The sequence below is a fragment of the Stegodyphus dumicola genome, chromosome 5 (genome assembly GCF_044657685.1).
Source record: "Stegodyphus dumicola isolate Sdum_Otavi_A_Nest chromosome 5, ASM4465768v1".
Lineage (NCBI taxonomy): Eukaryota > Metazoa > Arthropoda > Arachnida > Araneae > Eresidae > Stegodyphus > Stegodyphus dumicola.
The window spans coordinates 147,366,218-147,388,941 of record NC_140772.1 but is presented as its reverse complement, the minus strand read 5'-3'; the positions used below and the strand labels follow the sequence as shown (position 1 = coordinate 147,388,941).

At 32.3% G+C, this 22,724-nt stretch overlaps 1 protein-coding gene across 1 annotated transcript in view; it reads left to right on the top strand.

Annotated features, from left to right (window-relative positions):
* The first annotated feature begins 1,127 nt into the window (after positions 1 to 1,127).
* The window catches only part of LOC118195025 (sulfotransferase 1E1-like), a 47,625-nt gene continuing 26,028 nt past the window's right edge, over positions 1,128 to 22,724 (top strand). The window contains exons 1-3 of the mRNA XM_085817178.1: positions 1,128 to 1,279; positions 7,756 to 8,137; positions 21,528 to 21,779. Coding sequence (XP_085673304.1) covers positions 7,763 to 8,137; positions 21,528 to 21,779 — 627 coding nt within the window. The 5' untranslated portion in view covers positions 1,128 to 1,279; positions 7,756 to 7,762. The remainder of the gene's footprint in view (positions 1,280 to 7,755; positions 8,138 to 21,527; positions 21,780 to 22,724) is intronic.

Genomic DNA, 22,724 nt, shown 5'->3' with positions numbered 1-22,724 from the left:
TGTGAAAAAATATTTGCATGATTTACTATCTAGCTTGCTTTTTCAGTGCAGTCCAATTCTCAGATTCTGAAGTATTTGTAATTTTTATTTGATATACATTTCATATACATTCGGCTGTATATGCGTTTTAAACCCATATGCAATCATTTAAAACCCACTTTAGATGATAAATTGGAATTTGTAAGATGATGTATTTCTGAATAGATAGGTTCATATGCATTTGAGAAAAGCAGGGACCATCCTAATTTTTTTATTTTCATTTATTTCTAAATTAAAAAAAATGCTTTCGTTTTAATCTCCCTTTTCTATTTGTTCTTCGTTCATTATTTTAAAATAAATTTCGATACTGTTGAATCAGAGATTGCTGCATAGGGATGATAATGAGTAACAGTTTCCATGTGCCAAGATTCATTAATTCGTTTTGTCTATTCCATCATTCTTCTTTCAATTATGAAAAGTTGCTCGAGGTCTATACGCTTAATTCTAATTTAATCTCCACTATACTGTGAGATGCATATAAATAATTAAATAAACTGTTAATGCAATAATTAGTAATCAGTATTCAAAACCGAAATTTAAATAGCCAGATGAGGGTCGTTAACTATAAGATGGTTAGCTCTCTCTCTTAGTAATCTTAGTTTTGCCCAAAGAATGTCAAGAGGCTTATAACTTTCCCTTTTTTTAATTACTGTAACCTACTTTTGTTGATTTCTGTGATAAAAGAAGAAATTTTTGTTGGAAATTCCTCAATTAACATACCGTAGTCAGAACCTCATGTGTTTTACCACAATTGTTTAGCAAACTAATTAAATCTTCCTGGAAATTTACATTTTGATTTTGACTCAACTAATTCCGTTATTCGTCTATATTAATAGTGGCTTCTGTTTATCCTCTGGTTGTAAGCATCTGAAGTAAATTCTAGATATTTGAATTACAAAACACTGTCGACGATAATAATTTATTTCATTATTTATTTAATAATTTATTTTATAATTTATTTAATTTAGTCTGAACTACAGAATGAGTCGGACATTTATCTACATTGAATGTGTCATTATTGCTTTTGTGATAAAATGTCTTAATATAGTCTAAAATAAAATACAGATATCTAGAAGAATGACAAGCATATCTTATCAATCTTTTTTTTTAAACTCTGTCCGTCGAGGTGAACTTACTTGGCGAGGCTGCTATTGAACATGCACACAGCTTCTTATCTCTCTGAGAGGACGATACGGAAGTCATAAGACTGCGGGTGTAAAGATTGTCTTCGTACTAAAAGGTGAGATTTATTTCGTGTTTTGCTTGTTATTAACTGAAATTATATATACTTTTTTCTAAAAATTTAGTATAAATCAGTTTCCTTTAAAAAGCAGAAATTTTCCATCCTAGGCAAATCAATCAAACGCGCCATTAAAAGTTCTTTTGATTAGTTTCAGATTCTGCATCTCTTAATAGCCTCCATTAGAAAAGCCTCTAAGAAGGCAGTCCTCCTTTTGGACAGATAGATCCCATGTACTTTTCCATAGTTAAATAAACTATAGTTTTATTTCCAGTAAATTTCTAGAACGTTTTCCCTGAATTTAGTAAAGATTTAAAGCTAATTTCTTCAGTTTATACTCTCCTTTTCCTCTCCTAGTTTTCGAAATTTTGAGCCATATGTAAGTCAGAAATAGAAATATACATGTGAAGTCAGCATTTTGGAGCACCTAAACTGCTATTTTTAAACGTTATGCTATTAAGATATTCTTTTCATTTTATTCTTTAATATGCAAAAGGTTTTTAAAGTTCAATATTTCATAATAGTCAAAAAATTTTCTTTCAGAAACGAAATTGTTTTTTGTAATAGGTAACAAGCTTACCACATAATCAACAACCCTTTAAATATGACGCACTCATATATTATGCTTGTGTAAAATAATGAAATACTAAGTAAAGAAAGCAAAGAAATAATTAATATTGGAACATGTATCCAATCGAAAACTTTAAAACGCTAAAAATCCTATATTAAAACCTACATGAAATCCTATATCATAAATCTTTATTATTATTGATACTATTATAATCACATTGTAGCGTTGCGCGCCTCCAACTTGCACGCAACCAAGAGGTGACTGTTGAAACTGGATAAATGACAGAGTCTTGTGAAGGGTTTAAGTCTCTTTTTATTCAACGTAATAAATTACAAGTGCGTGCTCTTGACGCTCACAAACTACGCCAACTCGGCGGTAAAATAAAAATAATAATCTGAAAAGAAACTAAAGACAAGACTCAAACTACAAGGCTCTCTAAAAGTAACTAACCTCACCGCGTTTTACAATACCGCTGCTAATTCAGCAAACTTGAAGATCACTTGAACGATTAACAATTCTTCCAGGCCAGCACACAGGCCGAAACGCGGGGTTCTTCAATTTCTGGCTAACTACTTCCGCGCTCGTGAAGTAAGAACAGCACACACTGAACTCGTTTCCTTTCTATTTAACTCAGAATACTTCCGCTGATAATTTGAATCCTTGCGCGTTCTACTAAAATTTACATACTCTGGCATTGGCAGTTCCAGGGGAAAGTAAGGCTTGACAGGAAAGATAGTTTAAACTTAAAATAAATGTTAGTTAAAATAAATATAAACCTTACAACATATAACAATAATAATAATAATAATAAAGCATTATGATATATATATAAGAAAAATAAAGAATATATAAAATATTACATTACCAGCGTAAATTAATAAAATAGTAATCTCTCTGCGCTGCGTCATTTCGAGATTAATCCGTGCCATATGACTCTTACATAATTCTGATAATGTAAATGGAACTAAAACTCAAACAGCCATTATTAATTTTACGGCAGTATTAATTATCCAATCAAAATGCATTGAGAACTGAAACTAAGTCTAAATTAAGATTTCAGCCTGAACATAGCTCACTTGCTTTCTACGCTTTGGCCTAGCTGGACTGCAGTCTGTCTGCTCCTACTTTCTTACTGCAAATGTATCAAACATGTAAACTTTTGGAATAGGCATAAATAATGTAACAACTTATTGTGGTTGCAATATGTTTGCTGAAATAAAAGTTGAATTAAATCTACCTCGACTGCCAAATTTCTTAGTCATTGTGGACTGGATTTTCAACATCTCTCAGCCATCAAAATTCTCGCTGTTCATTACGAATTCAACCGCCTGTGTTATACTACAGAATTTATTATATATATATATAGTATATACTATAATTTTATTATTACAGTTATATTTATCAGATATTTGAACTATACAAATGTTTTGAATATTTTGTCAATTTTAGGATACGTGCTGATCAGTACCCTGATAGTCAATTTTAAAACTTTTAAACATTACAGCACGATAATCATAAATAGAAAGATTGTTTTTTTGAAAGTGAATCCAGATTTAATCAGATTTACTCCTTACATTCTGTCATTAATTTCCCTTTTGAGATCTGATAAACGCTAAGGGAAATATATATTCTGCTTTGAAAGGAAGTTTCTTAAATCTTATATCTTGTTTCCTTCAGGTAAAATAATTAAAATAATAAATAATAAGAATGTTGGAGGTATTTAACATAGAAGAAATAATGAAATATTGTTTTGTAACTGATACATTTGCCCCTAAATGGAGCGGTATAAAATTTTCAGGTTTAAATAATAGACATTGTCTTGAAAACTGATAAAGAAATAACATAATTTCAATAAACTTATGTTAACATTTCTGTATATCTATTTACTTGTCTTTCAAAATAGTCTAATAAGTGTGTAATCCTTAAATTCTTTGTTGTTTTTAGCTGATAAAATCGTCCAAAATGCCAGCATTCAGTTTTTTTAACACTGTCCGAAAACTATATTCTTGAATAACAATATTTTATCACTATTATTCAATAGAAGTGCATAAACTATGTTTTTATAGTTTTTATTTATATAATATTTTACTATTAAATTAGGAACCATTACGTGGGTTTATAATGCATAATACGGAGATTTATGTTCGCATTTGGCAGAATAGGCTTTAAAGTGAAATTACTTCCTCTTGAAAAGTAAATATTTAGATTAAAGTTACAAATATCAGACCACATTTTTATTCCTTTGGACTTTCCTTTGGTCATTCCTATCATGCATTCCCATTTTAAAATTTAAGAAACTTTTGTCTGTTTCATTAGGCTACCATTTCCAAAAATGTTTTTCGCTTGACGCACATATAAATAACATTTCGCAACAATATTTTATCTCTGTGATATAAAACACATGAATCTGTTACTGAGCTGAACTGATGATCCTGTTACTGAATTCTAATATGAAATCAAAATCACATGAATTTTTATGTGCATCGAAAAGATCATTTAATGATAGACGTTTTTATTTTTCTATAGGATTTGGCGTCCTGGGTTCTTGTCTTAAAGGGTTCAGAAAAATTCAATAAAAGATAGGAACTAATAATCTTAACATAACTTTTCAGTATCGAAAGATTTCAAGTAAAAACTTTCACAGCACTCATCTTTCACTATTTCAAAACTGAAATTGTCAGAAACTGAAGCTTAAGTGATAATTCCAAATGAGTGAATAAATAAAATTCGAAATATAAATTATATCCTGTGAGAAACACCCCCATCCGTCCATATCAAAGTAATTCTGTGCTTTTCATTTCACAGTGAATGATTTCTAAACCTTGTTGAAAAAATATACCATGCAGTTCCCTAATTCGATTCAACTGCTGGTCAGATTTCTGATCCAGAAATAATTTACTAATTCCTGGCTACAAAAAAAAAAACGCTCTTTTTATTCATCACCTATAAAATTTATTTCTCAGAATTCGTGAATTCAAGCCATTTATAAGCACTGGCAATTTTTTTAGCAGGTTCTAGTTTAATTCATACTGGAGGAAGGAATATTTTTTTATGATTCACAGACGTGCACTACTGTTGATATTAAAATTATCTGGGTTTAGTGATGCTTGGTTTTTTAAATGTTTTTCAGAATAATGATTTTTTTCTCACTGTTATACTGTTTGCAAAGAAAACAAAGCAGATTATGAAGGACAGTTAAGGATAAAAAAACAATGTTTATTTTAAAGCATCAGCGAACATTCCATTTATAATTTTCATATTGGAAATTTTGTTGGGAGATAAATTTGTAGGCATTTTCTGCAATGGAATATTTTCGATCAGGTAAGAATTTATTTCAGTTATCTATCTAAGTTCTAATGTAAATTATTTCATTGGATTTTAATTTTATTGACAGAAATCGGAAGTGGAGGATAAAATCTGAATTTACAGTATGGAACGAGTTCCCAAAAAGAACCGGAAATGTTTCTCGTAACTGAAATTTCAATATATTTATTATTAGAGCTTCAATTTCAGTATATTCTCGCATTTTTAGAATTTGGTTTGGATTTACTTATAAGGTATTTTCTTTCTTCTTTCTATATTCCTTATGGGTAGGAGGAAGAAAATATTTGTGGGGTAACTGGAAGCACGCTTGACGCGTATTCGGGAAGTCCGAAGTTCGATTCTGGGCGGAGGCATTGCAAGTTTTTCGCATTCCAGCATCGACAGAACCTAATGACTACACATTATATTATAGTAATGCACACTAGGGTCAAACACAATGCCGACGAGAAAGGATGCCTTGGAGGAATTTCTCACAAATTCTGACTTGGATTCACATCACAGAGAATGAAAACTAGGAAACAGACTATACAGCCAGCTCATTCATCAGTTATTTGAATTCGAGTAGAGCTACTACTTTACAGTGATGGTCTCATCCTCTCAGCTTCGTTCTATTAAGAAATTCTTACTATTATCATGTGACGTCAACAAATGAAAACATTTAGAAAACTGTGGCTGATAGCTAAAATCTGATACATCTATGATAAAATTAATTTTATTTGATCTTAGACAAACATTCTGTAATCAGTGTTTCCTGTCATATACGTGCGACGTATGATAATAACTTTTGCTTTTGTCCTCAGTCAAATATCCTATAATTTCTAAAGAGTGGAAATGTTTTGTTAGGTACTTTTCACATTCAGTTTTCTTGGTACTCAAATACTGAAACTACAATTTAAATAGATGAGAAACATTCTGCCAAATCATTTATTAGAACTGCATTAACATTATTTCAAAAAACAAAATCAGGTACACAGACGTTCAAAATTATTGCTGAAAAAAAACAAAAATTTATTGCAAGCTCATTGCCATAATATTTACATTATGCCCTGAGGGTATATGTAAAAGTATAGAAGATGAATGCCTTTTAAAATTTGTCAAATTTAAAACTTGTTTTTTCCCCCTGCCGATGTAGAAACTTACTTTTCTCATACTAACGCAATTAATTGTTATATAATCATAAATATCCAAAATGTTTAATCAGCTGTTCATGAACTTAACTTCACTCCCATTTTAAGATGAAAATGAAACACTGATATGTTGTACTGAGCCAATTTCAGTACTCTTAATATAATCGAAAAATTGTATTTCTATTACCAAATTGGATCTTCATCAATGAGAAGTAGTTAATTTAAACGAACAGAAGGAAATTTTTAATTTGTTTAATTTGTTCTAATTTTCTGGTTATGACGTATTAGTCATAACATTTTGCATGAATCTCAATTTTATACGTTCGTTATATTCTGATGAAAAAAAATATATTTGCTTTTCATATTACAATTAAAAGGTATTTTCTTCCTCCTTTCCGCGTGCCTTCGTGATGTAACTAGAAGCATACTCGACGTGTATTTGAGAGGTCAGGGTTCGAGACCAGGCGAGGGCACTGAACAGTTTTCACGCCTCATGCTTCAAAAAAAAAAAAAAAAAAAAACTTAATGACTACAAGTGGCCAATGACTTTACAAGTGACTCCTGAACTAAAAGGTGCTGCACCACTACAATTTGACGACTAGGTCCACTAACATCTAGTCGCCCTTTAGAAGGGAGTGTATATAAGGTATTTTCTGCCTCATTTCCGTATGCCTTCGTGGTGTAATTAGAATCATACTCATAGCGTGTTATAGAGGTGCAGTGTTTGAGTCCCGGGCACTTCCACATTTTTCACGTCTTCTGTTTTTTTTTTTTTTTTTTTTTTTTTTTTTTTTTTTTTTTTTTTTAACTCTACATAGCAAAGAAAATATTTAGTAGCTTCACACAGATTCTAACTTCGTCGATATAATGATGCAGTTACTTATTCCTCTTTGGTATTGAAGGTCAACTGGCAAAACTACCATCCATTTTCTTCATTTGAAAATTAGAACAAATTAAACAAATAAAAAAATTTTCCTTCTTGTTCGTTTCTTCTCATTTCACAAAATTTGTTTCTGAGAGTGGTATTGTTGACCTAATACTCTCACTAGTTAAAGGCCATGCTTACATATAACAACATTTATTGATGTGTTGTATATTTATTAAATATGTTAGTTATAAAAAATACTAGTATAGAAAGGGCTTGTGTGCCTCATTATTTGATTTGGTTTCAGCATGCTATGGGGCAGCAAGATTAAGGGAGAAGAAGCTTAAACAGAAATTTAGAAAACTGATATTTCTTAATTGACCTTTTGTGTACAGCTACAACTGATGCGTTTATTGATCGCAGTGTTAAGATTCGAGAAATTGTCTATCTTAAATTCATTATTAAAATTTCCACGAACTTAGCATATCTTAATGTGTTTCGAATGAATGTGTTAATGGCGGTGATACAATCGAATTCAACACTTTGTTATTGTTTAAACCGAAGCAGCTTAACATTTATCTCTTTTCAGCTCTAGAATGACTTCAGAAGAAAAGAAAGTTCTTCCTCAATTGCAAGACACCGGGTACGGTTTCCCTATCGCCAAAATGTTTTCACTTGAAGCATTCAAATCGGCTTTGGAATACAAACCCCGACCTGATGATTTATTCATTGTTACTTATCCTAAATGCGGAACTACCTGGGTTCAAAACATAGTCGCCTCTATATTCAGGGAAGGAAAGCCTTTCACATCTGCTTTAGAATTTCTTTCGAACACTCCTTTCCTAGAAATGGCCGGAGCCGAAGCTGCTAGAACAATTAAGCGTCCAGGAGCTATTAAATTGCACCTTCCTTTTCATTTAACACCCTGGTCTCCAGAAGCAAAATACATATTCGTGGCTAGGAATCCAAAAGTAAGAAGATAGTGTTTTAATTACAGTAAATCCTTGCCGAATGCATTAAAACATGACGCGCACGTCGAAATCGCTTTTAACAAAATTAACTTTCTATGGAAAAAAGGTGTTAGGTATAATTCAGACTATGAAAGTACATTTAATTTAAACAAACTTAAATATGGCTGTAGCTAAAAGGGAAAATAAAACAAATGTTAATTGACAGGATTTTTATTTCTGCTTGATAAGTAAGTATACGATACCATTATATATACATATCGTTTTTTTAAATTGGTGGTTTTTGCTTGAGACAACGATTAGGGCAACTCTTTAAAAGTTTCGCAGTAAGTGACACAGAATTTTCTAATGCCTTTCATTAAATATCATTTTCTTTCTTCATTTGGCTCAATCTTCATTACAAAATCAAACTATTCCTTAGCCATTTTAAAAGTTCATTTAATTTCTTATAATTTAAAGGCATGTATCTTCTTTATTATCGATGCTTTCACTGTCGGCAAATACAAGATCATCTAACTCTTCAATCGTCATCTCTCGATCGTCTTCTCTATTAATTCTTTAAAGTACTCCTTCTTCTATATCTGAAAATCCTTCACTTCCAATTTCTCTTGCATTTTGTTTTATTTCTTTGGATACATTTTCAGTCAATGGAAATTCTTTAAAAGTGTTGACAACTTTTCGCAAAAGTTGATGCCAGCAAGCATTCAGTGATGAGGAATGAGCGCGCGCGGGGTATCAATGAAAGTTTAGCGTTGGGCAAATTAAATGAAAACAATTAACATAACGTGAATATACAAAATCGTGTTCCGCAAATTCACATTTGACAAGGGTTTACTGTACATTTTATTTTTACTTCTATTCTTCTTATATTCATTTAAGTTCAATATCATGTTATGCTGTGTGCAGTATTTAGTTGTGATACTGAATTAAGAATATTATACAAATAAAATATGAAAACATTTATAAGTTTCGCATTTTTTTTTTCAAGAATGCAAGGAAAGAGTAAATGTCTAAACTATTGAGAATGTTGATTTCGTGTGATACTCATATCAGTAGTAATATATGCATTTTAAAAAACTCAAAACACATTTGTGATACTAAGTGATGAGTAAAATATTTAGCTAGACATCAAGATTAAATATAGTAAAATACTACATAGTGTGAAAGGAAATGGGGAATGATATATTAACCCAAAGACTACATTTTTTCGTTTCAAGCAACATTCAAGCGACGAAAGCATATATCATTAGCGAAGACGGTGCTAAATAGACAGCAGTAAAATTATAAATCAAACAAGCTTTTGCAATCACTCATGCAGCAACTGATTATCTGACTGATAACTGTTATTTTTTAGACTGACTGTAAGGTCGTCAAGCTGTCTTTCAAATGGTAAGCAGTTTGAAGCACGAAACTGGTTCGTGTTGTTGTGCTCTGAGATGTGGTACAATAATGACGCAGGAATGTCAATCAAACTGATTTTTTACTTCCTTGTACGAAGTAATGACGAAAAATTCGGGTATCTTATTTCAACGAAAATATCCATTTCGACCCTGTTGAATGCAAAACGATGCTTTTGCATGACATCTGTACGTAAGGACAGAATAAAGGACTCTTTTTTCCCTAAAGGAATTATAAAACTGATTTAAAATGGATTCAAAAGATACTTTTTCGTGGCGCCTGTACGTACGTATGTATGTATCTAGCATAACTCAAAATAAATAAATTATATATATATATATATATATATATAATTTATTTACTAAATATTGATTATATTATCTCCTAATATAAAGTTAGTAGAATGTATCTGAATGAAGTAACTCAGAAGCAGTGAAATTTAATCTAGAAAATAATGTTTTTAAGGGAATTTGAATTTAAATCATGAAGAATAGAAATGGAAACTAATTATGAATCAAATTAATCATTAATCATTGTCTTAAAAGACAGGCGTTAAATACTCTATCTATATCATGTAACTGATAGGGATATGAAACTTTGTTCCTAAACCTGAAAAGGCAGTATAAGTTGGATGACTATCAGTTGGAGGATTTGTACATAATGTAATTATGGAAATAATTGTGTATAATATAGAAAATCGTCGTTTTCTGGCCTTTTTCTTATTCCTTTCGCTGTTACTTAAAAAATGAGCCTATTTCAATAATCTAAGTCTGCTAAATAGCTCGTTAGCAATGAAAATTACCTCTTCTTCTTTTCTTTCTCGTTCCGCAACGACAATTAGCTAGACATTAATAAATTTCCTTTCACTAGTCAGTATAATATCAAGATTTTAACAGACGCATTTACACTTGCAAAAGACCAGTTTATTAATTTTCCTTTTAAAAGTTTCAATTTCTATTTTTCATGATTTAAATTCAAGTTCGTTCAAAAATACTATTTTCGAGATCAAATTTCAATGCTTCTGAGTTACTTCATTCAGATACATTCTACTAACTTTATATTAGGAGATAATATAATCAATATTACTTTAGTAAATAAATTATTATTATCTTACTTTGCAGCTATTGCGCAAGTATTAGGAAATTTATTCCGATTTCAATGAATTTTAAATAATTAATTTGTAGGGTTTATATTTATTTTAACTAACATTTATTTTAAGTTTAACCTATCTTTCCTGTCAAGCCTTACTTTCCCCTGGAACTGCCAATGCCAGAATATGTAAATTTGAGTAGAACGCGCAAGGATTCAAATTATCAGCGGAAGTATTCTGATTTAAATAGAAGGAAACAAGTTCGGTGAGAGTGAGATTCTTACTTAGCGAGCGCGGAGGTAGTTATCGAGAATTGAAGAACCCCGCGTTGCGGCCTATGTGCTTGGCGGGAAGTAGTTGCAATTGTTCCAGTGAGCTTCAAGTCTGCTGAATTAGCAGCCGTATTGTAAAACGCGGTGAGTTAGTTATTTTAGAGAGCTTCGTAGTTAGAATCTTGTCTTTACTTTCTTTTTCAGGTTATTATTTTTATTTGACTGCCTAGTGGGCACAGTCTGTAAGCGTCAAGAGGACGCCATTGTAATTTATTACGTTGAATAAAAAGGGACTTAAACCCTTTATAAGGCTCTGTGGTTTATACAAGCTTTCACAGTCACCTCTTGGTTGCGTGCTAGTTAGAGGCGCGCAACGTTATATTGGCGCCCGAACACTTATCGAACTGAAATGGCCGAAAACTGGATGGAAGCCGCTGGACAACACCAAGAAATGACAACGCAGTTAGAAGGATTTGGATACCTGGTCCAGACTTTGAGAGCATCAATCAAGCCAAACGTCTATTTCGACGGAAAAATTTCGGTGTCCGTATTTTTAGAAGGTATAGAAAACCACTTTCAGCTCTACCCTGTACCTGAAAGACAAAAGGTTGCCATCGCCACATCAGCACTAAGAGGACAGGCCGCGCTATGGTGGAAAAATATAGGCAAATTTCTTCTAGGTGAATTTGGAAGCCCGACGTATACATTTGAAAATTTCAAAAAATCGTTAGTAAAAGCCTTCCCCATAGTGAAAGATCGCGCACGGCTGGAAGCCGAGCTATATAGTTTCTATCAACGGGATACAGCACAATTGACGGACTTTGTTTTACGAAAAATCAAGCTAACGGATATGCTGTATGGCAAGAAACCCGATGCGGAGATTATTGAAATAATATTACCAAGATTGTTACCCGCTGTTCAAGACTACTTTGAAATTAGAAACCCAACCACATTGCAGGAACTTTTCGAATTGGCGGTGAAATTTCAAAATCGCAGAATAGCGGAAAGAGCGAGAGGGGAAACATATTCTCAAAGTACCAGAAGGAAGGAGGAAACCAGAAATGGAAATCGCTCGTATGGGGGAAAGAACTATCAAGTTAACGCATCGAAACTCGAAGGTCAAGGCCCAAAAAGAAAATTTGAAAATAAGCATCCGCGTACCCAGAAGACACAGATTGAAAGGAAAGCTTTAAACGACTAGAGGGGCCTGTGAAAGGGAGGGTCCAGACCCCAGAAGTTTTAGAAAAACCCTCAAATAGACATCTAAATACAGTCATCGTAAAAAACTCACAGCTACCAATTATACAAGTCCTCGTTGGCGATGTACCAGTAGAAGCCCTCATCGATACAGGAGCAGAAGGAAATTTCATGAGTGAAAAGTTCTTCAAAAAGAATTTTTATAGGATACGACTCTTTAAAACCAGAAATACGGAAATTATAGCGGCGCAAGGAAAAACATGTCACTGCATCGGGAAAGTATCATTAAACGTACAGGTAAAAGAGAAAAATCTCAAAGTATTAATTTTTGTGGTGAAAGACCTCCAAGACTCTCTTATTTTAAGTATGGACTTTTTAAGGGCCGCGAGGGCCAAATTAAATTTTCAAGATAGTTCCGTGGTGCTGGAGATGGACCAGAGGGTGGTGGAACCGGTGGATACACCTGAATTGGACCTTAGCCATCTGAATGACCAGGAAAGTAAAGCAATACAGCAAGTGGTGAGTAATTTTTCTCATTTGTTTTCAGAAAAACCGGGAAACTGTCAGATCGTGACTCACAAGATTCAATTAAATGCCGAAAAACCTTGTAGGACTAAACCGTATCGCTATGATAAACAAAAAGACTTAATCATCGAAGAACATATTCAGGAGATGTTAAAGAATAAAATAATAACGCCCATAAATAGTGAGTACGCGAGTCCAGTCGTACTATGTAGGAAAAAGAACGAGTTTCCTCCTTCGGATAAAAGGGCTTGGAGGTTTAGTATCGATTATAGAAAACTAAATAGCATAACTAAATTTCCAGTTTACCCTTTGCCGGTTATAGACGAGATCATTAAACAGATCAAATCGACGAGATATATGTCTACTTTGGACTTAACGTCTGACTACTATCAAATAGCTATGAGACCCGAAGATATACATAAAACCGCGTTTATAACAAAATCGGGCACTTATGCATTTTTACGCATGCCTTTTGGGTTGTGTGGGGCCCCATCAACATTCCAGAGAGCTATGGACATTGTTCTAAAGCCTGTCCTAGGAAAATCAACTTTAATTTATCTAGATGATATAATTATAACGAGTAGTACATTGGAACAACACATTAATGACCTCGAACAAGTTTTTAAATTATTAAAAGAGGCCGGTCTTACAATTAACGCCTCAAAATGCAAGTTCGCAACTAAACAACTTAAATATCTCGGTTATAAAATTTCGCAAAAGGGTATAGAAACGCAAGATTCAAAAATAAAAGCTATTAAGAATTTCCCACCGCCAAACACCGCCAAGAAACTTTCGTCTTTCCTTGGATTATGTTCTTACTATCGATCTTTCATAAAAGATTTCGCTAATATTGTTGAACCACTCTTAGTAATCAAAATAAAAAAGAGTAAATTTACGTGGACAGCGGAAGCGAACACAGCTTTTAAAAGATTAAAAGAAGCGCTTATTAATGCCCCTGTTTTAAAATTCCCTGAGGGGGACGAAAACCTGGAAATTGCGGCAGATGCATCAGACTATGCTGTGGCTGCGGTTCTTATGCAAAATAACCATCCGCTGGCATTTTTTAGTAAAACATTGAATCAGACACAAAGGAATTATACAGCTACAGAAAGAGAAACATTAGCCGTATTAATGGCTGTACACAAATTTCGAGTTTATTTCGGCAAATCGCCAGTAACAGTCTTTTCGGATCATGCAGCTGTTGGTAGACTTTACTCGGGGAAAAATCTAACGCCCAGGTTAATAAGATGGGCTTTAAAACTCCAAGAATATAATATCACAATAAAATATAAACCGGGTAAGGAAAACAATGTAGCTGACGCACTTTCTCGTATAAAACTGGACAATGTAGGTAATGAACTTAAATGTGCTGTGTTGACTTCAAAAATTTTAGATTCTGGAGATACAATTATCGCTGAACTGAAAGCTGATCCTGAATTTGGAAGTATCAATGCATATCCGAAAGACCCCGAAAGCTTTGAGCATACAGATATCGATGCGATAAGAAATAGAGCAAAAAACTATGAAATAATAGATAATTTATTATTCTATACGAAAACAACAAACGAAAATCTTGAGTATAAGCCAGTCATCCCAGCCTCGCTTCGATTAAGCATTTTGAAGGAGTTGCACGAAAAAAAAACAGCGGGCCACCTCGGGGTCAGAAAGACTATAAAAAGGGTACCCGAGGCGGTATATTTCCCGCAATTATACAAAATAGTAACGGCGTATGTCAGGTCCTGCAATCAATGTCAGTTAATAAATGATATTAATTACAGCCCGGCCGGGTATTTAAATAGCATTCGCGCTACATTTCCGAATGAAATTTTAGGCATAGATCTCCTTGGTCCCTTTCCCCAGAGCGAGTTAAATAAAAATCGTTTTCTTTTAGTAATAGTAGATCATTTTTCAAAATGGATAGAAATTGTTCCACTTAAACGCGCGTCAACCAAAACAGTCGCAGATGCATTCTTACACAGATACATTTTAAAATACGGTGCACCGATAAAAGTCATTAGCGATAACGGAAAACAATTCATTAGTCAAATATTTGAAAACATATGCAATGGACTTGGCATACGCCATATCAAAATGGTTCCGTATAGACCACAGGCTAACATAGCAGAAAGAGTTAATAAAAACATAGTAAAAATAATTCGCAGTTACGTTAGCACACATCACAAGCGCTGGGATGGCTACATAAATGAATTAGCTTATGCTTTAAGAACGGCACATCATGATACTACGGGAAAAACTCCAGCAGAATTATTTTTAGGTAGAAAGTTAATTACGCCTTTAGATAAATTATTCTTTGTGCAACAAAGAGAGCAGGAGTTTAAACAAAAGGACGTGCAAAAGCTAATTGATCAGGCGCTTAAAACCTCGGATACGGCAAGAAATAGACAGAAGTTATATTATGATAGAAAACGCCGTGAAGCAGATTTTAAAGTTGGGGATAAAGTATTGAAACGGAAATTTTCTTTATCAAGTGCCCCAGACAATTTTATGGCAAAGCTAGCTCCAAAGTTTGAAGGCCCCTATGTAATTCAGGAAATCAAAGGAGTAGTCTTATATCTTAAAAACGAGAGAGGGGAAATCTGTAAAGCAAGTCCCGACCAGGTGAAAAAGTACTATAATCCAAATGATTTTGAAATCCTTAAAAGTTTCTTGCAGGACTCAAGTCTAAACGAAATAGAAGGGCCAGAGACTGCAACAACTATTCCACCACCCAAGAAACGGAGAACTGAAGAGAGACCTAGCACTTCTACAACCCGGACGTCGGTATCAAAAAGAAAAAATGATTTTCAAACTCCGGCGTTTAAGAAAAACAAAAATACAGATGAACCGGGTAAAGAAACCGTGGTAAAGACGAAAACACCACCTACAAAAGATGGCAGGAGAAATTACACATCAAGGAGAACGCGAACACGGCCACAGAGTCAGGTGCCAGCAAGGCCGCCGTTCCGGAAACTGAAACGACAACAGGAGGCAGAAAAATACGACGAACAGAAGAAATTCAAGAAGGACTCCAGACCGGAGGACGTCAACACCAGCCGTCCCAGGCAGAAACGCAAAGGCCAACAACCAGACGATTACTCCGTCAAGAGGCCAGCATGTAGAGGACGAAAAAGAAAAAGCAACGTGGACGACACTCGGAGATCAATAAGGAGAAGATTGACATCCATGAAACCTCTAACTTGGGATCAATTTTGCCAAAAACGGATGACGGAATTTCAAGCATCGAAAACTCAAAGATAAGTTAAAACCTTCTATAAATTTTTCTTTCTGTTTTGTTCCGAAATGTTATGCATAAGTACGAAGTTCTATGTTTTGACGAAAGTCAATATGTCTCGGTTGAGACTTAGTTTTGTTTTACTTTATTTAGCTAAGGCAAAAGTATTATTTTCTTTAAGTGTAAAAGCTAAAAACAAGCATTTTCTGTTGGTCGAAAGACTAATTCTGTTATGTTAAAGCCAAAATTTGACCGAAGATAAAAATAACTTCGTATTCTTGTACTAATAAGAATTTTAGTTTCAGTGCCGCCAGCTTGGCGAAGAATAAGTAAAGTAAAAATTTATTTTCTCTTATTCATTTTATGGTAAATTGTAAAAAGCATATGTATTAAACTTTTGTAAATGTATGTAAATACTTGCATGTTATGTAAAAGTAGAATTTAGGCTAGAAGCATAAAATTGTAGATGCTAAAAGTGAATGCTTAAAAGCAATGAAGTCAAAATTTAAGTATTAAACTGTAAAGTCATGCTTTAGAGCGAAAGCCTGCATGTTTAAAGATGAATGAGGGGGAAGTTAGAATGAATGTGTTTTGTAGGGTTCTCCACCTACATTTGAATTTTTAAGAATATTAAAATAGCTCATTGAGTTGTAGAATGTCGAGTAAGGTGTGTCTATTTGGTTGTTGAATTCTAACAAATCATGGTGGTTAGGGGAAGTGTTGTAAGACTAAAACACGAATATTCCCGTTTGACACCACACATGGTGGAGAGCCAGGGTAAAGTTAAATTAATGCTTGAAAAATTGAATGAATGTGAAGTAAGCAATAACTAAGAAAAACGAATCGTTAAAAACAAAAATTTATTGTCTCCAGAAAGTGTAAATTATAATGTATGTAGAAAGATACTGATACTTATTCCTTCCAGATGCTGGAAGGAAAGACCAAGATTGATTGATGAAGTCCAGGAAAAGTGGCTGTAAGAAGAAAGCTTTGTAACGAATAACAGAATTTTAATATATAATTGTTACATAAGATTTTTTTGTGTAAACGAGGCTTTCGCCAGTTAGTTCAGAATTAGATAAACTTACAACAGGTCGTTTGTAGGACCTGCTTCCAAGTTTTCCAAATTCTGGCAGCGGCAAATGTGGGGTTTATATTTATTTTAACTAACATTTATTTTAAGTTTAAACTATCTTTCCTGTCAAGCCTTACTTTCCCCTGGAACTGCCAATGCCAGAATATGTAAATTTGAGTAGAACGCGCAAGGATTCAAATTATCAGCGGAAGTATTCTGATTTAAATAGAAGGAAACAAGTTCGGTGAGAGTGAGATTCTTACTTAGCGAGCGCGGAGGTAGTTATCGAGAATTGAAGAACCCCGCGTTGCGGCCTATGTGCTTGGCGGGAAGTAGTTGCAATTGTTCCAGGGAGCTTCAAGTCTGCTGAATTAGCAGCCGTATTGTAAAACGCGGTGAGTTAGTTATTTTAGAGAGCCTCGTAGTTAGAATCTTGTCTTTACTTTCTTTTTCAGGTTATTATTTTTATTTGACTGCCTAGTGGGCACAGTCTGTAAGCGTCAAGAGGACGCCATTGTAATTTATTACGTTGAATAAAAAGGGACTTAAACCCTTTATAAGACTCTGTGGTTTATACAAGCTTTCACAGTCACCTCTTGGTTGCGTGCTAGTTAGAGGCGCGCAACGTTATAAATTAAATTATATATATATATATATATATATATATACACTCGTTATTCGCCTCAGTTTTTTTTATTCTTATATGTTGGTAAATTGCGTATTTTGTGCTTTAAAAATGATTGATTTACATTGTTCTTATCTTTTGGTTAAGTTTTCTATGTCTTTAGTTAATCTGCATGCAATAGTTGTAGAATTATCAAAAATTTAAAAGTTGTTTAAATGCGGCTAAGCCTAATTTTTTTATCATAGCAACCATATTTGTTTACAATTGAAACTTAGTAGGATAGTGAATTAATCTCTCTGCACCTCAATGTCTTTTTGCCGAATGGGACCAAAAGTTAACTTTTAGTTTTGCGCACCGAAAAATCTGTCTTCTTGCCCGCTGCCCGAATTGCTTGTTTTTGTGTAGAAACTGTAATTATAATTGCAAATTTTTTTTAATTGTTTTAACTGTATTTGGTGTTCTATGTTTGCTATATCTTTCAATTTTTAATGACAATATTTTGAGTTTTTATGTATTTTTGCCTTGCCGCGAAGTGAGAACCGAAGTAATTGAGTTTGGAAACCCCTAATGAAATTCCAGAAAATAAGTTTAAATGAAATGCAGGGGAAAATGTGTGTAATTTAATATTCCATACAAGGAAGGCATGGGGATTTTTCACATGAGATTTTTTCATTTTGAACATATGACATTTCATGCAACTTTCTCATTCCCCTTAATTTAAATATAGTCATGATAGTTAGATGATGACTATTATATATAGTCATGATCAAATTTGTAACCACATTTTCGACTCGCACTGTAGTTAGAACTTCAAAATATAAAAATGCTTGATATAAATTTTCGTGTCAATTAAGATTTTTAAAGAAATGTAACTGAAAGAGAAAATTATGTTTAATTTTTTGCAACTGATTAAAAAAACTGAAGTTGCTCAGAAAAATTATTTAGAAAATTGTCTGATGTTACTTGCTCAGAAGATTTTAATTAAAGACAAAATATAATTCCTAAAAAGAATTATATTTTGTCTTTAATTAAAATCTTAATAGTGTTGCCTGAAAAGCAGCAAGGAAAAATTTATAGGATATTAAATGTTTAATAAAATGCGGCATATTAAGTTATGAATAGCTTCATGAATTCGCGTTTACGTTATTAAGGATATTTTTCTTAGAAAAGTGTTTTTAGTAAGGTCAAATCAAAAATATTTTAAATTCCAGATCAGTAATATTCTCCATGTCCATATAATCTCGTGTGCGGTCTTTATTTTCGCAACCGTTTTTCGCAAAAATGTATTTCCAACTACAGAAAGCTTTTTAAATGACGCAAATATTCTAAGTTACAACTTTTTTAAATTTTAAAAAGTCAATTTAGTAAAAATTGGGAAATTCAACTTTTTATACGGGTTCTTCATCCCTACAGTTACGTTTCGTAAACGTTTATATTCATTCAAAAAGATAAAATACAAAAATGACACAAAATTGACCGAGGCATTAAATTTTAAAACTTGTGATCATATTTCTTGAAAATTCAAAGGTCGTACACAAATTAAGAGAGAAATACTTAAATTTGTATGTAACTGAAATCGAAATAGTTCAGAAAAAGTTTTTTATCATAACAGATTATGTGACGAGTAGCTGATGTGCAGATCATCGTAAAAGAATTTAAACAGTGCAATTTTTTTCTTTAAAGGCAGTCTTATTCTTGGAATCTTATAGGATCCGTGCTCTAGAAAACACTGGCAGACTTCAAATAATGGCATGTAGCCAACTCGAAACATTATTTGCATTTATTAAAAATGAGAAATATTTCTCGATAGTGAATTTTTGTATGACTATTAAATTAAGATTCTAAATTAATAAAACTGCATAAGAATTAAAATAGGTAATTTTAGTACTTATAAATTATTTGTGTAAAAATTATTTCGTCATACCATATGAAACAAAATGATAAATTAAAACGTGTTTCGCACTAATAATCACAAAACAATGATACTGAAGTTCCTTAAGGAACGTGTCCTTTAAGGAAAAAATAACAAAAATACCAAATTTGAAATTAAATAACTTTGTCAATTTTTTGCGGTACAGAGACTGTTCGCACATTTTTTAAACGAATTTCATTGTATTTACAGGAATATTTTACTTAAATTTTTGTGTTTTAAATGGTTTGTTTGATAACTCTTATGCTTCACTATCTTTCTACATCGTAATTTCAAAATCAATAGAGCTTTTTATAGGGTCAGGAGAGGTATTTTATCCCATTCCTCTTGAACAGCTTTCCAATGTCCAAGGATGGTTAGGTTAGGTTATTTAATTACGGCAAAGCCTCGAGAACTATCCGCCTAAGGGGAGGGATGTCTTCGTAGAAGACTTTCTACCAAGGATGGTTGGAGGTCGACGTTTGGATAATTCGCTTTTTACAAGTCCAAAATTGCAAATTTCCATTGGTGATACATCAAAATATTTAGTTAGGGATATGAATGAAGGGTAGAGGCTTAATACCCGTTCCTTGTTCCATTTTTTTTCCATGAAATTAACAAAGGATTTTGACGTGTGCCTATTTGCTTTGTCTTGATGCAGTTCTACCGATTGATAGCACTGTGGCTGATGGAAAGTTAATTCATATTTAAAAACTGGGTATCAGATATGTTCCTGATAATATGCGAAACTGATCTTAATATTTTTCTCTGCCTTCTTTATTTTTAATTTACCTTTATATGAAAAACCAGCAACAATCATAAATCCCTTGGAAAACCTTTCTTTAGATTCTTTGAACCGTGTTTTAATAGTGTTTCCTCTTCTTTGATGATAACAATGGACCTCTTTTTATTTCATTCACTTAAATACCATTCATTAAATACAAACTTTTTTATAGAAAAGCAAAATTGTCTAAAAAATATACGAACAGTCTCTATACAATAGTCAAATGATTTATATTTTATAATTTAGAAACAGTATACATTTTTAGAACCAGGAAAGCATTTAAAATATTAGCTTCCGTAATTTTCAAAAAATTAATTTTTTACACAAAGTATAAATAATTATGCTATTCAAAACATTTTGTAACTGGCAATGTATGTCTGTCACCATGCAAAAATAAAAGCCGCACAAGGATTTCCATGGGCATGCTGTATATGTTGAGTAACCAAGTTCAGAAAAACCACAGCTCTTAAACAAAACCCTGTTTAAGAACTTCAATATGCTAGTAATTAATTACATTAATATGCTAGTAATTGAGAATATTAATATGCTAGTAATTAAGAACATTAATATGCTAATAATTAAATCCTTTCTTGAATTTTACTCGAGAGATGTTATATTTATTTTTTTATGCAAAAGCTCGTAATATACTAGAATAAAAGTACATAAAAATTGAATCTATCTATCACAAGTATTAAAATTACTAATTGCAATTTGCTTAAAATTCGTAAAGTTACTTTAACAAAAGTAGAATCTAGATGTTACAAGTATTAAAATTGCTATTTGAAACTTGTTTAAAATGCGTAATGTTACATTAACATAGAAGAAAAAGATAGGAAACAAATAGCACTTATTCTTGAGAAAAACATAGCGCATGATACTTGAACAAGAAGATTTTAAAAGTTTAAGACGAGAATTATAAAACAACTTGATTATTAAAACATTTCTCCTGCAATTCTTTAGTAGAAAATATTCAGGTGTCCAGCAGTTAATTATTTTCCTTCCTTACAAAATGGTAGAAGTGCTTCAGTTTGTTGAAATTCTTCTGTTTCTTCAACGGGATTCTGGTTAAACTTTAATCGAAATTATAAATTGAATTAGGTGAAATGCTAGCTCATCATGATGCAAATAGATTCAACGTTAGTAATATTCTTCTTAAAATATATATGTCTTATCTAATGAGAAACAATAATCTTATAATTAATAACTATAAGTTTATAAATATGCTATGTATGTTTCTTTGTTTATTAAATCAAATTTCCCAACTAAAAAATATTGTTCTCAAATAGGATTGCTGTGTGTCTTTCTATCATCATACGAAGAATATTATAGGTTATAAGTTCCAGAACGGCAAATTTGATGATTATTTCGAATTATTTATGGAAGGAAAAGTGGATTTCGGTGATTACTTTGATACTTTATTATCTTGGTATGAACATAGGAATGATCCCAATGTACTCTTCATCACTTATGAACAATTAAAAAAGGACGTCAAAGGCTCTATCTTGAAAATTTCAAAATTTATGGGACCGAAATACGAAGTAAGTTATTTATTAAAGTAAGTTGGTATTTCAGTTAGTTGTTTAAATTTGATAGCAAAAAAATTTTTTTACTTATTCGTTGAGAAATAGCCATCCTATTCGCTTTGAATTTTAATAAGTATTTCTCTTTTTCACGACATTCTACATTACAGTGATATAAAAATAGCATATAGGTAAACAAATATCTGTACTGTGCTTTAAATTAACTAGTAATATTTAATACACACTTTCTACAAGCCTGAATAAGTTTTGATGGAAGTAGAAAAATATGAAAACACTATATTTAAGGTATGAATAGTAAATTATTTCTATAACACCCAAAATTTGTTCGCCATCTGTAGGAATAATAAGATTAATGACTTGAATTTAAAACTGATTTGACTTAAAATTTCAAAAAGAAGTACACAGAAAATTTTAAATAAAAAAAACTATGCTCAAAAACTGTGCTTTTAAATAAAATATTTGACTGCATGACTGTTTATTGCACGCTTGCGAAAATAATACTTGCAAGAAAGGGTACTTGACCTTTGAATTACATAAGAAACAAAAGCATGAATATTCCCAAAATCTGGAGATTCGCGTGTAATTTTTATACCTTTTTTAAGGGGGTGAGGAGGACTTGACTTCGAAATCCTGCTGTCAAACAGAAGTTTTATAAATAACATGAAAGTTAGATTAGTAAGCATTTTGTGTGCGTATTTTTACATCGAGAGAAACTAGAGAAAAGAATAAAGAGAAAAAATTCATAAAAATGAAAAAAAAAAAAAAAAAAGGATCCATAATATTCTACTGTACTGTAAAGTTGGTTTTGATCTGTAAACTGAATTTAAATTTTACAGTCCTACTAGACAAATTAGAGAGTTATCACTACGTCTGAAATAGCATGGTAAAGACTTGTGGAGGTTAAAACAACCGTTTTATTTAGTCTGAACTTTTAACATATGA